This window comes from Rhinolophus ferrumequinum, chromosome 23 (genome assembly GCF_004115265.2).
Source record: "Rhinolophus ferrumequinum isolate MPI-CBG mRhiFer1 chromosome 23, mRhiFer1_v1.p, whole genome shotgun sequence".
NCBI lineage: Eukaryota > Metazoa > Chordata > Mammalia > Chiroptera > Rhinolophidae > Rhinolophus > Rhinolophus ferrumequinum.
Window position 1 is genome coordinate 3,615,999 of NC_046306.1, and position 17,434 is coordinate 3,633,432.

The window sequence follows — 17,434 nt, forward strand, 5'->3', positions numbered from 1 at the left end:
AAGTCAAATGATTGAGCTTCGGAACGCTCTGGGTTTCATTTTTAAAATCAATCCACAGTACTACCCACCACCAACCAAAAAACAGTCCCCACTCCTCCAAGACGTGGGGAACACATGCTGACACCCGGAGGAGGTCGGGGCCTCTTGCAGTCCCCTTGGGAACCTGGGGTTGGGCAGTGACGCGCCAGGGTTAGAGTTGTCCCACGTTACGGCTTCGGAGCCAGTCCTGCGAAGCCTGGGGGTGCTCAGCCCCAGCTCACCTGAGTGATCTCCTGCGTGGTTATTTCAATGGCGTGCTCCTGGTCACTGCTGTCATCCAGGGTGGGTCTGTTCAAATGCCGGTCATGAAGACTGGCTAATTCCTTCATCTTCTGCTTAATCCGGCCAACATCGTACTGGATCTAAACCAACGAAATCACCAGAACTCCACTGACACCGGCCAGGTACCAGCCTGCTGCTGAGACAACCAGCTACACTCAGGGGACAGAGTTCAGTTTTCAGCCAACTTGTAGGCTGGCGGATGAGTGAGCCACTTTTAATTCAAACACCATTCCTCCTGTTACATAGTTCTTCAGTTTCTTTCTAGAGTTCAGGTAGTTAGCACCAGGCAGGAGCACCACCCCGCTTCCTGTGTGCAAACGGAATACACGGAAAGCTCGAGTTTCCCCAGGGACGGGCATCCAAGGGGAGTCCCCTCAGTACTTAGGGCAAATAGCTTAAGCTATGTTAATGTTATAATGACTTATACAAGTAAGAGAGTGTGAAACTAACATTCAACTTACTTCAGCCACTCCATCCACCCATTTCGGAGGTGACAGTTTGGTCACACCAATGGCTGCTTCTGGGTCTAAGCTAATGCCTGACACCAGAGCCATACGATCATCAGCAAGCTACAGGGAGAGAAAGGAACAGTATAAAACTTATTCAAGTTCACGTTTGGTAAGCACACACTTATCCCCCTTGAAGTGCCGCTCCCTAAGAAGACACAGACATGGAGGAGTAAACGCACTTGCCCGCACCATAAAGGTGCTTTTTATTACTGGTAAGATTTGGAACTCTTTCCTTGTCCTTTCACGCACCAGTTCTTAATTTCCTTGGACATGCTTGTGAACACGAATTTGACTTGGTCTGGCTATCGAAACGTAATGAAGAAGTTAACCAAAGATCCTTAAAAGGACCTCTTACTCAGTACTGGTAGCATGACAGAATGGAATGAACCTCAACAGTTACCATGATCAGACACTAGTGAAAAAACAATACCAGGCTATAAGTGAAACTAATACACAATTTTCAATAGTTGTCGCAGGGTTTACTTACATACATTTAGCTTAATTTGGAAATAGGGCTGATCCCGTTAACTTAGTCACAAGCTCATTAACCATGTGTTAAAATGTGTGAAAGAACCGCTTAAATGGTTAGCAAATTATCCACCATTTGGCAAAAGCAATTCTCAAATCTCAATGCAATCTTACACTGTCATTTCCTTTCTTCAGTTAAATATCCACAGGCAAGGTTTTCACTTCCTTTGAAATGGTATCTACAGTTCTCCTTTACCTATAACACGCTGCCTTAGATCGCTGCCTTAGATCGGAGGGAAATCAGGGCTTTGGGGCTTGGGTAAGCTGTTCTCCTGCCCAGAGGCAGTGAGGGCGTTGAAAGGGGGCCCTCTGGAACTCAAAATTTATAATTCCAGTTTCAAAAGAGCCAAACGATGATCAAAAAAATAATGGAAAACAGCATATGAGACAGCATATCCTTTATAGGTAATACTTTGTAAATTTTCTAAATCACACCGCAAAATTGGGTGAGGAATTTATATTGCCCTTTTCCCCACTTCTCTGCATTTATCTAAATTTACTTTCTCATTCATTCAGCAAATGCTTGCTTGCTTTTCTAATAAAGGAACCAACAAAAATTTAAAATCCACAGATGAGGAGGAAAAAACATCACATAAGAAATCTAGATTAAAAGCATTCAAATAATAAACCCTAAATTCTGAAGAGGGAGTTTATAGCAAAATTCCTGAAAGCAACTGGGTGTCTTGCGTCTGCTCCCCCCTGCACCCCCATTTCCTGGGGCATTCTGTGGCTTCAGGGAGCGCGTCTTGCACAGTGACCTCACTGAAGGGGGCAGAACCCATCCCTGTTCCCGAAGTCTGTGATTAAGTCGAGAAGCGTCCAGCACCACGTGGAGCCGCAGGCCAGTATCGTTTCAGGTCTGAAACAAAACAGTGTGTCGGCCACCCTGCTCAGTGGGGTCCTCCTCAACCAGCGCCACCTTGTTTGTTTTTAAGAGTTAACTAATAGGACTTTTACCTTCTTTTTATGCTTTTAATCCTCACAAAAACTAGGTGAGCTAGGAACTATTAGTCCAATCTACAAATGAGGAAATTGGAAGTTAAGTACCTTGCCCAAGGTCACAAAGCTATTAGTGACAGATTAAAACCTGGGTGGGCTGACTCTAGAAGCCCCATCCACTCCACAAGCTGCCAATCACTTTGGCAGGCCCAGGAAACCTACTTGCGATTGGCTAAGAAAACAAATCAGGACAAGAAGCCCTCAGATTAAAAGGCACAAAACGCGGTCCTCAGATCCATATGTATCCATCCCTCACCACCTAAGTGTCAAGCAGCAGCCTTCCTCGCTGACCATCTGTAGATACAGGGACAAGGCACACGCCTGTCCCACACACAGCGACAGGCAGAGCTGTTTACTCCTCAAACATCCTGCTCCACAGTCACCCCAAGGCACACTGACACCCCACGCACACCTCCCAGCGTCCAGCAACTACACAGCAGGGGCGGGACAGTCGCGGCCTCACAGGAGCAAAACTTGAACTTAAACCTCTACTGTTTATACGACGCAAAACCTAACATACCTCTCCATGGGTCACAGTGTTTCCAGTTTATTATCTAACCCACTATAGTTTATTATCACACCATATTTCAATAGAGTAATACTGTTTTGTCTGTAGTTTTCCAACTCATGATCATATTTTGTACTGTTTTTACTGTTTACGAATATACATTAAACTGAAAAAGATGTATAGAGATGGTATTCGTCTAAGCTCATCTGTAATTAGTATCTTCATCTGAAACAAATGACACATTTTAAATCACATATGCAGTTAGTTGAAGTGGATTCAACTTTTAAGGAATACTTGACTTTACACAATAGATGTGTCCCCCACCCTCAAAATGCACATGAATCAAAACTGGGGAGAACACTATTAAGTGTCCTATTCCTACAGAAGGGGAGAGATGCCAGCCCATCTAGCTGGCTCTTGACACTGTATCAGGATTTTGCCAGTAAGACAGAACAGCTGATTCTTTGGGACTGCAAAGTTTAAATAGGGAACAATGCCTCCTCTTTCTGATATAGTCTATAGCAGTAGCTCATCGTGATAAAGAAATGCAGCTCTACTCAGAAGAAACGTGTCATTTATTGTATTGGTGTGGATTTGTAATGTATCACAGTATGTACTTTTTTTTAAAGACTACGTTTTGGGAAAGGAAAACACAATTGAAGAGAAATGTCAATTATTTTAAATGGGAATAAATATAAACATAAAAAATACATTTTAAGTGCAAAATAATCACCCTTTCAATTTCAGAAATCTCACTTAACATTTAAAAATTTTTTTTTTTTTAAGATCCAAGATACATCAGTTTTCAAGTTGCCATCCTACTCAATAGAGACCTTAAAAAACTGCCAGATTTTTAATTCTTGACTTATCCCTGCTGAATTTCAATTCAGTCCCCCCTCCAAATATATGAAATTGTTCGTTCAGGCTTTTCTTAAATGAACTTGTGCTTCTAAAGTAAAAAATCTTTCCATATTTGTTGAATAAGATTTTTTTTTAAATAAAACTTAGAAGAATTAAGAATTTTTATCTCTTTCATTAGTAGTTCTGTCCTCCAAGAACTACAGGGCTGCACTGCTCAAACGCAGAGCCATCTAACTCATCAATGAGGGGAAAGTCCAACAAATGCTCAAAACAGCACCCCCAAAAGGCTTCTTGCTAGTTTCACTTAAGTTATCTTTTCCCCTTGATCCACTTCAGACGTTGACATTTGTGCTTCTGAAGAGGACCACAGTACGGACAAGTTCTTGATCTATGGAACGAAGACACACACACACACACACACTCACTCACTTATAAATCTTGCTGTTCCAAATATACAGCCTTCCTACTTATAAAACCCTGTTTTTATGAGAAGGCTGATTTAGTGAACTGTAAGACTGAGGAAATGGCAAGCTTATGTAGAGATTAGAAGAAAAAATAAACGAAAGCCATAATGCATCACTAATAAGAAACAACACTGACAATTCTGGATTATCTGCGGCAATGAACATTTTAAAAGTCCGGAAGGGACGTTGCAAATTACAGATTGGCAGCTCTGGCTTGCACGTGAGACGATCGAGGAGCACGCATGCTGAAGTCAGACCCCAGGCAAACTCACGGGGCTCCGGAGGCTCGAGGACTTCGCTGATACACAATTAGGCTTAAGAAAGCTCAGTTCTCTGAGGGAGTGAATGAGCACATGGGCGAAAGAGAATCAGGGATGTCAGCACTACAGTTTTTAAAATCTGTGACAGCTTTAAAAGTGTTTACTTTTTGTCATTATAAAACAATGCTCGAAACAAGACATTTTAAATGTGCAGCAAGTATAGAAATAAACAAGTCTGAGAATCGCACCACCCAGATATAAATGTTGCTAGTGTAATGGATTTTCGTTTTTTCTCAACTATTATATACACCCTTAAATTTGTCAGTGCCGTCTTGCCACTGACTTGATCTTTTTAATTCCAACAACAAACCTGCAGACAGGATCGGATGGCTCCCTGCTTTACAAACACAGATACTGAGGCCCCGCTGGGTTCAGAGACTTTCGAAGCTGCCCTCAGCAGGGTGCCCAGTGCGCCGGCCATGTCCCCACTATTTCACCCTGCCCTCCTCAGGCTATGTGGTTTGGGAGCTTGCCATTAACTTCTTGTAATTTTTTAATACTTCCTATTTTGAGTTTTCAAAAACCACCAACCTGGGAAACAACTGTCATAGGAGGGGACTAGGCTAGCGCAGAGAGCAAGGAGGGCTGGACACCTCCCCGAGGAAGACTGAAGGGTGGGTGAACCTTCTCCTTGGACGCCCTACTCAGCATTTCCGGAGGAGAATGCAGACTGGTATCCCCAGGATGCAGATTTTCGAGTTGGCCTGAGTAGGAGAATGACAAACTAATGTGGACAGACTGCAGGAAGCCACCAGATGGCTTCACTCCAGGAGGCCCAAGTGGTGCCCTCAGGAAAGTCTGCTCAGGCCTCACCTACGGGGGGGTGGGGGGGTGGCTTCCATCTAACCCATGCAGGGAGCTGGGGTTCACTTTTACGATTCCCAGAAGACGTGGATTCGAAGTCCTGCTGCAGCCTTGGCAAAGCCAGGCTCCGGACACCGTTCCCAACACCTTCCCAGCTCCTAGCTCAGCACCCGGCACTTAGTAGTAATAACTGTACAATTCTAATTAGCTGGATGAGTCAACAATAAATGGATGCAATGAATGAATGAATGAATGAATGAATGAAATAAAATACGTCATGTAGGACCTGAAAGCTAATTCATAAGAGACAGAATGGTTTGGAATAAAGGACAAGACAGGGCAAGTGGACTCCTCAAGGGGATGAGGTGGCCGTGGTACCCAGAGTGGAAAGACTGGACTGAGTTCAGAGAATTCTAATGGCACGTGAAGCGTGTGATGGAGAAAGTGGCTCTCCATTCAGCGTCTGATTAACAGAATGTGGAGACTCCGTTTAAACACCCGGAAGCTACGTAAGAAGAAAAGCAAAAGGATCTGCTAGCTCCTCCAGTGCGGGGCCAGTTTATGGAACCTGCCTAAAGAGGACACGGGAAGGACTGGACACCAGTGGAGACGGTGTCCAGTAAATATGACCCCCCCAGTAAATATGACCACTGACGTGCCCCTCGAGTGAAAAGTATGCAAATGGCTCTTCAATCTAGGGGGGTCCTACTGTTTGCTATTTCCCATCATACACTTCCTTCGGGGGGCCACAAGGCCCCTATTTCCAAAGTGTTCAGTAAGGGGGCATCAATTCCAAAGGGCCTGCTGGCGAAGCCCCCGAGCCTTAACGCTTTTAGAGTCTGCTAAGCAACGCCAGCCACGTCCGCTCTTCCCCAGAGATGCTTCGCTTCGTAGTGTGTGAGTTGAAGTGACTTCTCATCTCTCCAGGGCCCAGGGCCCAGGGCCCAGGCTGGGTGCCGGCGGGCAGGTTCCTCAGCCAGCATGGCCATGGCACCTGGCTCAATGAGCTACTAGCCAAGGGTCTGCTTTTAAATACTAATGGGTTTTTAATGACAAAAGTAATACATGCACGTGATTTAAAAATATATATCCAACCTAAGAAAGAAGGTTGCAATACCAAGGAAGTATTTCTCTTCCAACCCAGACATTTCCTGGAAGGTATACAGTGTTAACAGTTTCTTGTGTCTCTTTTCAGAAATTTTCTAAGTATACACAAGCATGAGTGAGTTTTAAAAAAAAAAACGGGGTGGGGGCAGGAAACACACTGTCCACGCTATTCTGCTCAGGTCCTTCCCACTGGGCGCTGCGTCCAGGGGCTCACTGTCCCAGCGCCCACGGCGGGCTGCACTCCCACAGGTACGGGGCATTAGAGATGCGAGGTAATTCACGGAGCCAGCCTCACCGAAGAGCATTCAGGTTGTTGCCTGTGTGCTGTTGTTATCCACTCGTTAAGGTTTTTAGAACTTACAGGTAGATCTTAATCTATGAGTTTTGATGACAGTCACCCTAATTCCACTCGCTATTCATATTTCTAAATTGAAACAAACAAAAACAAACAACACTTCCCCTCCCCATTACTCTTTGTAAAAGGTCTACCATCAGGAAAAATATTTTCACCCCTTCACTGCTGAAACAGGTAACAGAAACACAAAATTAACAATCACGGCTGAATCTCCTTTTTCTTCAGCCTTTGTTGGCGCGACTGGCATCAAGTGCCATGAATGCATACTCTCCATCTTCTGGGTGAATTGCTAATGAGTCATGAAAGCATGCTGCCAGCAAGTGGGCAGATGTGGGACCATGCACCGATTGACTCAGCACAAACTCAGGGCCACCTGCTCCATCCTAAGCAGTGACCGTGAAGACCCCTCACAGCTCGGTGGCCTTCTGTCCTCCTCCTCAGAGCTTCTGCCAGACAGCATGTCCTTCACGTGCCACCTGAGCAACCTCACCACCACCCACCTCTCAGACACCAAGGCAGACAGACACACACACACTCCGAAAAACAATCTGGCTTAAATTTTAAGTTCAAGAAAATGTTCAACCTCTACTGCTTCTGAAGTTGAGACACTTTCCCAAGAGTAGTAGATAATGTTCCTAAACCCTTCTCTAAATCAACAATTCACCTGGTGTGGAAATATATTCAATAAATCCGAAGTGTTAAATTGTTAAACACAACAGTTGTTAAGTCATCAAAACAAAAGCTAAAATATGTGTGAGCTCTTGTTAGCATTTTATACATGACCAAAGACTTCAAAAAAACAGGCATAATTTTATGAACATACAAAAATATGCAAAACACAATACCTCATCCAGCTCCTGAAGAGATATGTGGTTCCCGTGAGTCCCATCCAGTTAGGGATAGCAAAAAAAAAAGCAGGATGGGGACAGACAGACAGATAAGGTATGGTCAGTTGAGAAAACACTGAGATTTTAAATTACTCTAAAGTTGACTAAAAATAAAGATCTACTCACTAACTAAGGCATTTAAAAAATCTCCCCCTTATGATTCTTCCTTTTCTTAAAAACAGCTACATCAACATGTTTTTTTATTTTTATTTACTGTGATTGCTTTAGAAACAATAGGAAAACAAACAATAGTTGCAAAAATCAAAACACAATGGAAACAAATAAAACACACTTGCTTTAGTTTCACTAAAAAGCAATACCAATCTGTTTCATAAATATCAAATATCACATACAATAGTGTAAATTTCCTTTGGGAAGATAAAACAGAGCAAAGCTAAAATGTAATTTTACCCTGCCAAATAAATGTACGTTTAAACATGTACATCAGTCCTGCAAATGCAGCAAAATTAGTAGAACATGGACAACCCACAAAAATTCTCTATGGCTGTATTCGGATAACATTTGAGTGACCACATGTGTAAAGTCTCTACAAATTCAATCCCGCACTGACAGGCTTTCTCCGTGGTAATAAGCAAGCCGGAAGCCACTCTTCCCCGAGAGAGAGACACAGGTGGCAAAAGAAAAACTCTTCCCATTGCGAGGCACATGTTACTATTAGTCTAGAAAGCACATAGTTATTTCCAAAGCTATTAAAAAGCAAGTAAACAAAACAAAACAAACAGATAAGGAGAGATTTTTTTTTTTTTAAGGAAGGAAGAAGTCCCGGCAGCCAGAGGATTAAGTTTCAATTTAAAACTAAAGGTTCCTTTTTAGATCAACGTGGAACTCTTATCTTCCCAACAGACATTTACTAATGATAGATAATCTAAACAACTAAGTCTTTTTTTTTTTAACAGTATTGATCACTGAAATAGCTAGTGGTGAACTTCAATAATCAACTGTGTTGAGCTTTTTTATACTTAACAGCAAATTTAGAAAATTAAAAATATAACTTTCTTATTTAAAAATTAATAGTGCAAATAAAACTGGTCTATAAGGGCTAAAACATTATTATACAATGACAACAATAAAAATGGAATCAAACAAGCATTCCTCCGTGCAGATTCAATTAGCTGACATTATAGAAAGCTGCCAGTCCTTTCATTCCTTCTGCCATTTGCTGAGGGCAAAAGAGAACTATATTCTATACACACCCTGCCGTAGCTGTAGTGCGAGGAGATATTAATAGAGAAGATAGTGTCAAATGGAAATCTGATTTAATTACCGTTTACTCTAAAATGTTTTCATTTTTTTAAAAGCTCAACAACACTTTCAGCAAGAAAGCATGAAGTGTTGTGATTAATAAAACACGACCCAAGCAAAGCCCTAACTCCGGTGTCTCAACGTGCACAGGGTCGTTCAGCAGCGCCCTGGCACCAAGCCTTGAGGACGGTTTACTGCAAACCACAGCTGGCGTCTGTGCTCCACACCAGCCTGTCCTCTGGGGTATTAACCAAGCCCTCACCCCAATCTCTGGGTGTCGACAATTACTAGCTGATAAGAGGTGAAATCAGAATCATAGGCTAGATGTGACTCTGTTTTTACAAATAAGAAAAGCAAGCTTCAGAATGCATAAATCCACTTCCCCAAAGTCACAGAGCCTGTTAATGGCGGAGTTGGGGACAGAGCCAGGTGTTCAGGCCTCTTTCCACCCCACCTTCCAGCCTCTCTAACTTTATTAACAATTCAGGGAATGACTGGTGACAGATAGCTACCAGCACACCACCTCAGGATTTAAATTCAGGTCATCTTTTGGAAGAAATCCCCGCCTCCAATTTTGCTACCTAAAAACAGAAGGCTTTCAAAATCTCCCCCCCACCCGCCACCAAATTCCAGAAAATTTTGTTAAGACCTAAATTCAAACATTTAGAATTACCATCAGGAAAATCCAAAATACAGCCAAATGAAAACACGTTACTACACATCATCACCTTCTAAATCTTCATAATGTCTAAATCTAGGTTTCTGACCTGCCAATGGCATATAATCAAGCAAATACTGAAAACTCCAAGTGGCATGTGGAATTTATAGTCTAAAGAACTTTCTACATAAAACTGAAAAATAAGTGGAAACCCATCTGTGTTTACTCAGGAAGTCTGGAAAAGTTGAGTAAAATGAGTTGGAAATACAGGTCTATGCTATAGTGATATTTACTTTATTTCCGTTACTGCCAAAATAAAAGTTTGCTTCACTTTTATCCAACAAAGTACCCTTATTCTCAAGTAAGCCTCACTGCTCAAATGGAATCTTTAGAAGCAGAAAAACAAATAGATCTAAAGAGAAATATACAATGATTTCATACTTGGATTCTAAAGGCAGAGAACTAATTTTCCAACAGACTCAGCCTGGACTAAAACTTAGAATCTTCAAAATGCAAGTTAAAATGAACTGTGTATGGTTGTAAAGTGAGATAAAGGATGATGCTATCCTATTTTAAGATAAAAAAATTTTTAAACAATGGGCCCTTGCATTATTTTCCAGGACCTGCAGCAGAAGCCCTGGAAAAGCAGCCAGACCCCGTGGCTCACTACAGCGGCAAGGGCTCTGGCTGGTTTGCCTCAGTTCCCCTCAGTTTGCCTAGAGAGGCAAGGTGGGCGAGGTGGGCGACACCGGGCGAGTTCCCAAACTCCCAGAAAGCTCAGTTTCCTTATCTGGATCACGGGAAGAACCACCACCTATCTGGCAGAGCTCTGGGAGGGCTGCGTGAGGCTGCATGTGGAAAGGCTGAGCCCAGGGCTAGGCACACAGTAAACACTCAATAAATCAGCTAACACTATAGCCAAGACTGAAGAAGGGCCTCGGAGTCTTACAACCATAGTTAATCCTGTTTCTTTTTTTTTCCCGCCTAAAGCACACCATGTTTAATTAAAACTAATGTGCTAGTTTCAAACTAATCTAAGACCAATTAACTCTGGCTTCCATTTATAGATTATGCATTATTTTAAAGCAGAGACTAGATTAGGCAGTAAACACTACCAGAGCGCCTGCAATCCCTCTATTGTATCACCCAGATCAAAGGAAATCACACAGCACCTCATCAGACCCCAGCAGCCACTCAGCAGCTACTTTTCATTCATTCGAGACTTGACAAATTTTTTTGGAATGATTATTTAACTTGGTACATTCATTTCAGCTTCTTTAAGCCAAGCTGCCTGAAAACTGCTTGAATGGGGTGCTGCCTTAAACCTGCCCTTGGCTGAGGGAAGGTCACAATTACTTCTGCACAGTACTGGAGCTGCTTCTAAGGATTTTTGCTGTTGTTGACTACCATTTCGCCTTTTTAAATTTAAAGATATGGCCATGTGCCTTGGTTAGGAGAAACAATGTATTGAAACAGAATTTAGAAAGTACCGTTGAACCCATAGGGCTCCTCAATTTACAAAAAAGGCAAAAGATGTCCAAAGAGATTAAAAAGCTCGCCTAAAGACACATTCAGAGTCAGTCGCCAGAGTGAGACTTAGGTCTAAATTCCCAGACTTGAGTCCAACGCTCTTTCCTTTATCTCATGCGGCCCTGAGGCATAAGCACCGATGGTGCATGCAAAACTGAGGCCAAAACAGAATGAATGAGGAATGCCAACGACTGCACTTTGCAGGCTGATAGTCTAAAAGTCAAACCCTAGGGTTTTTAACAATTAGTTTCACTAATATCAACAAAACCAAGAATACAATTAAGTAGAATTTGTTCAGTTCTGGGTGCTAAACTTTAAAAAGGACACAGAAAAACTAGACTTCATTCATTGGCAAAAAAACTTAACCCCGAAGTCTGAGCCTGGAAGGCTGAGTTAGAGAAAGCGGGGAGGAACGAGAAGGCTGCAGGGCTATTATGCAGAAGAAAGCAGAGGGCTTCCGGTGTCAGAGACCCTCAGGGCCAGAACCAGAGCTAGAGCCACAGGATGCAAGAGACAGACGTAGTTGGGGTTAACATGGGCAGGCTGTTTTGGTTGTACAAGAGGCGGCATGACGGGCTGGCTGCTGGAATTTCCTATCGCAGGCATAGGTTTATCAGTCAGGATGTTGGGTCAAAGGACCTTTAGGTCCCTCCTGGCCCTTAGGACTTTTTGTTTGTTTTGTCACTAAACATCCTCCTTAAATTCCTGTTTAGCTTTGACATATTTGTGTGAATGCTGCATAAAATTGTTTTGGTATGCACGTATAGGTAACCTACAATAACCCCACCAACAAACTTCTAGTTTTTTCCTCAAACTCGTGCAAAAAAATGCATGTTTAAATTTTTTGAACGATAGGGCTTTAAAGCCCTATCTATCTCGTTCAAAAAAATTAGACACACACACACACACACACACACACACACACACACACCACTTTACAACCAATTTCCACAGCTTCTTCCTTAAATAAGGACGTGAAAATTCAGGTTGAAAGCTAAAAAACAAAAACAAAAAACAACCATTATTTTAAATATCATTTATTTTCAATGGTGTGTGAGATAACAAAAACACAAACTAAAACAAACTTCTATAGCTTTTTCCTCTAACTAGGAACTAGAAATTTCCGGTTATAATTTTTTAAAGTACTACAGGTAAGTTAAACTTTAATTATTTCCTTTTTATTACCTGAGTTTTAGACAAATATTTGCCAACTGTCTCCTCTTAATTTTTTTACTCATGTTTTTAACACGACAGGTATATGTTTTAAGTTTTTATTTATACTTTTTCAAAAAAGTATACAGAAAAGTACGTAAAATGGTATAAAATCCTCCCACATATTCATCACTACACTTAACAATTAGTAACACTTGGCCTTATTTGTTTTCTTTATTGGGGAGGTTAAGAATATGAAGTGATATTTTGACATTTCACTACTAAACATTTCAGTAGACCTCTCTAACAAAATTAACTAATTAATTAGTTTAACTAATGATTTCTTAATATCACCTAAGACCCAGCCCATATTCAAATTTGACAGCTGTAGTTTTGTTTGACTTGCTAAATGGTTTTGAAATTTACAAAGTCAGAAATGAGGTTTTAAAATTTTTATGAACTAGATACGCAGTAAAAAACATAGCACGACTTATTCAATGAAGTTTTGAAAAATTGTGTTGGACAAGGGTTTTCCCCCAAAATGGGTGTAATACTTTTCCAACTTTCAGAAAAGTTGTAAAAACGGTACCCTCTACTTAGTCCCATTAACATTATGCCATGTTGGACTGTGTGTGCATGTGTGTGTAGAAATCGTTTCTGTAGAGTCAAATGCAAGCAAACTGAAGATATCATAATAGTTCGCCCCTACACACTCCAGAAATCTGTGACATGCCATGTATTTTTTAATGCACACAATTAAAATATATGTATTTTCTTTTTTAATTCTAACTTAGGCAAAACATTTTTCTTTAATTGTAAATCTATTTTTTAGACAGACTGAATTGACCATAAAATATTTTAAATGCTCTGATTGTTTATGATCTGAGATGTTAAACAGTCAGACTAGTATAAGTATGTAACATTTTAAATGGCAAAACATACAGAAAATATTTTTAATGTTGACTTAGACATGTAGCTTTAGTTTGATTTAGAAATTTAATTTCAAGAAATTGTCTGAGTTATCTACATGTATCTGTACATTTTCTGGCATATCTATTTTTCCAAACCGTGTACTTTAGCTATTAGTTTTTAGTTATTTGACTTAGCTTATGCATTTTTTTAATTGCCTACTTAGAAAACCATTTTAAAAATCGGTTTGAGATAGAGATGCACTTTTTAAAAGCTGCCCGTCTCGGACACCAGGTTTTTAAACCGTCTGACCTACTGATTAATAATAAAAAAAGTCTCATGTTACCCAACATTTCAGGGTGTTTTGAATCTTATAAAAATTTAAAAGCAAACAAATCAATTAAAACTGATACCTTAGAAACATTGACACGAGTTTTAGTTGTTTTTCCCCCCCAATGAGGTAGCATAAAATCAATCCATTTAAGGAACATGTGATTTTTACATCTTCTTTAACAAATCTCAAGTTCCAGTGTGGGATTTTATTCATTCAATTTCAACTCTCTAATTCTTGGCTTATTTCAGAATATTCTTTTCAAAATTAGCCTGGAATCAGCCCACTCCCATTTTATAATTATTTCAGTATAATACCATTTCTTTCAGTTTACAAAGGCAAAAATCCTTCCAATTCTTAAGGAAATAATAACCTAAACACACTCCATCCCTGTTTTCTATGATTTTTTTATCTGAGTATACGTGATTTTATTCCTAAAACTGCTCACACGGCTTAGAATAGCTTTTCTATAGGAACAATATGGCCAAAGAGTTTCCACTTGTGATTTACAAAAAAGAAAAATTGTCTGGGTAGACATTCTGTCAATAATGAAGACACATAGCATAATTTTACTGAAGCATTTAGATAAAGTCGTAAAGAACAAAAACTCAAAGACAATACAGTCCCTAAGAGGTGAAGTAAGTGTGACATTCCCAAAACTGTATATTTCCAGTATAATCCCCAAGAATCTGATTTGGGATGACTTTGTTCCCTCCTTCTTCAATGCTGCTTCTACTCAAACCTGGCCTATCTATAGCCAGGAGCCCGCATTACAAACTAGTTTCATAACTTCACTTTTCCATTTAAGATACGACAAGGCTAATAATCATCATTGTTTTGTACAGATCACCCAGACCGCCCACACCCCTTATTTAACAGCAGAAAACTGAGGCTCAGAAAGGGAAAGTAGCCCTCCTCAACAAACACAAAAACATCAGTCATCTTCCCAAGCCCTCCCTGTAAAAGATTCTACCGCTGCGCTAAAGAAAGGTTCAGGTTAATTAAATCAAAAATATGGGCTATTTAGGGGTTCATTTTCACAATTATGTTTCACATTATGTTTTTTTAAAAAAAAAAGTTCGAATGGAGGGAAAAGCTTAATTTCCTGTCTGGGAAATGGAAAACGAAGAATCTAGCACCTTACAGTCTCACAAACATAAGCCCCCAGGAAAAACAGTGAAGCAATTATTCATAGGGAACACGGCCACACAGAGGGCTGCGAGGCCATTAAAAGAAAACCGGAGGGGGAAAAAAAAAACCCAACAACTCCTTCCTCGTTTGGGGGAGGGTGTTCTTCATTTGCAAGGATTAGGATCTGCGATTCCGCAACCCGGCCCTTAGAACCAAAGTGAGGCCCAGTATGGGGGGGTGGGGGAGGGGGTTTAAAACAAAACGAAACAAAAAGGCTGCAGAAAGCCTCCGTGCTTCCAAATCTTAGTGTTAAAACATATGTAAATTGGAGGCGGATTGTCGTGCAGTGACGACGGGGGGGGGGAGGGGGGAATTGGGAGGGTTGCGGAAGTGAGGAGAGAGGCAAGGCAGAGATGGAGCAAGGGCCTAAAACTGGTTTTCCCCATCCAGGGTTATAGGTGCTCCAGGACCGTAGCCAAGAGACCTTGCATTTCCGTATTATTCTTATCCTCTTTTTTTAAACAGAGAGACAGACAGAGACAGACAGACAGGCAGAGCCGCAGTGCACACGGTGCGTGTGTCGGAGAGGCCGCCGGGAGACTCACCGCAGCAATGCTACGTGAATGCAGAGGGCTGGAGGTGGTGTGACTACTCACTTGCTCGGCTAACAGCTGCCGGTTTTGGATGGAATTATTCCGCAACAACAAGAAAGCGTCGGTTAAACGCCTGGTGGCCATGTCTCACCCTTTGTGACCCCCCGCTCAGGGGCCCCCCGCCCACTTATATTCCTGATTTGTTCACTTTCTTTCTCTTGGCCTGGCCTAGTCGGCCCACCCTTCACAGCAGCTTCTCTTGACAAGGCCTCAGACCTCAAGCCAAACAGGCGCAGCTTTGCGCTTCGCCAAAACGCAAAGACCCCTCCTCAACTAACCACCGAGGCTTTCCAATTGTCTAACTCCCCCTACCCAAGTCCTGCCTTCGATCTCTAAGCACTTAAATCCCCCCAATCCTTGCGTCGCTAGCCAACGTCCCAGAGACCCCACCCCAATCCAACCTTGGATCTACAAGCGTCTAACTCGCCAATCCAGCTCTGGACTCGGAGGCCCTGAAGCCCCCTACCCCCCTTAGTCTCGGAGACCCTCGAGGGTCTTGGTCCCCTACCCCTAACTTGGCTCGCACGCGTCTGGGCCCAGCCCTAAGGCCTGATTCTGACTCAGTTTCCTTACTAGAGGCCTGGTCTAGGCCCCCTTTGGACAACCCCAGCCAAGCCTGGGCCCTAAACTCTAGGGTGCCTGGTGTTCCCTCCTTGGGCCTTGTCTGAGCCTGCTAAAGCCCAGGCCCGACCTCCTGACCCCTTCCCTTTCTGGGTGGACTGGTCCTCCACTGTCACAGCAGGCTGCAGCCTCCAGGAGGACAGCACGGCCTGCTTTCCCGGCCTCCTCACTCCTCTTCTCCGGCTCCCTCCATCCCCGGATCTGACTGCAGCTCAGCCCCGGGCCGTTTCCGTACTGTGGTCCCGGGTTCTGGCGTCCCCCCTGGCCCTCTTCCTGTCCGTCTCTCGCGAGTGCCCCCCTGCAACGTTCGCAAGCCTTGCTTGCAACGTTCCGGGCGCGGGAGCTCCCTGCCCCTCTGCCCCGGGGCGCGGGAGCGCTCCGCCCCCTCCCGGGGTGCTCCCGGGGCGCCTGGTTTCCACTTTCACAACTGGGCCTAAGCACGGGAAACGGGCGAGCGGTCAGGCCTGAGCCTTGGGAGCGTGGCCCCCACGCTGCAAACCGCTGCCCGTGGCCTGGGTGCGTACATTAGAGTGGAGTTGCGCGGCAGGCAAATTTGGGCTCCAGCAGAGCCGAAGTTGGAGGCGCGAGCGGAGTTGGGGCGGGAGAGGAAAAGTTGGAGACGACTGCCTCTGGAGGCCGAGCACGCTCCACTGCAGGCAGCGGCTCGCGCTCGCTTTTTTTCAATTCTAAAAAAAGATGTATCTGAAAAACAAGGGGGGGGGGGGAAAGCAGCAGCGAGCTAGAGCTTAGCTAGAGCGCCAGGCCGCCAGCAATCGGGGGTCGTAGGGGGCGACCGCCCTCCCCGGTCGCCGCTTTCTGTAGGGGGCACTGCAGGGTTGTGGAATCTCAAGCCGAAAAGTTCCCAGAAACTTGGGCAGCCCCCACCCCCACCCCCACCAACTTTTTGCTGCCGACTGGGCCCGCACACCGGCGTGCTGGGCCTGGCTCGGTGCCCCACGCTTTCCCGTGGTTGGGCCAAGCCGGGGGACGGCAGGCGACCCCTCCTCGCAGCCAGGGGCCCGGGTAGACGGCATTCGAGCAGGGGCTCCGCGCGTCCGCGTGGGACTCGAGCCGCCCGAGTCTGAGCGCGGCGAGCAGAGGCCAGGAGCTGCCCAGCGAGGGAGACCCGAGTCCCGCCGGGCCTGCATCCCGGGACCCCAGCATGGAGGGTTCTGGGCTGGACGGATTGGGGTCGCGGAGCCGGGCGGCCGCGCCTCCCCAGCCCAGCGACCCAGGCAGGGCCGGCTTCCCCTCCTCGGGCGAGCCGAGACCACGTTGGGGCCGCCGCCGGGCAGGGCTCGGGAGTGAGGTCTTAACAAAGGAAAACCGCCCCGAAATCCGGGAGCGGGCCCTCATCCCTGCATCTGTTCCTGCATGACACAAACTTGACACACACGTGTCTTTCCGAGCGTTGTGCTAAGCGCTGGGCTTGCAAAGAGGAGCCACACAAAGCCGGTGTCGGCGCTCAGCCAGCTGCCTGGGACGGCTGCTGGAGGGGTCCTGAACCGGCTCCGCCGAATCGC

At 44.0% G+C, this 17,434-nt stretch overlaps 1 protein-coding gene across 12 annotated transcripts in view; it reads right to left on the bottom strand.

Moving 5' to 3' along the window:
• STX16 (syntaxin 16) overlaps window positions 1-16,171 on the bottom strand; it is a 33,216-nt gene extending 17,045 nt beyond the window's left edge. For 2 of the 12 annotated variants that reach the window (XM_033095135.1, XM_033095134.1), the window contains exons 1-4: window positions 15,243-16,161; window positions 7,622-7,633; window positions 783-890; window positions 261-401 (exon numbers count right to left, since the gene is read on the bottom strand). In XM_033095135.1, coding sequence (XP_032951026.1) covers window positions 261-401; window positions 783-890; window positions 7,622-7,633; window positions 15,243-15,374 — 393 coding nt within the window. In that variant the 5' untranslated portion in view covers window positions 15,375-16,161. Of the gene's footprint in view, window positions 1-260; window positions 402-782; window positions 891-1,019; window positions 1,984-7,621; window positions 7,634-15,242 lie in introns of those variants that run through there. The other 10 variants (XM_033095131.1, XM_033095125.1, XM_033095128.1 and 7 more) reach the window with 10 other exon arrangements.
• Between the last annotated feature and the right edge of the window lie 1,263 nt (window positions 16,172-17,434).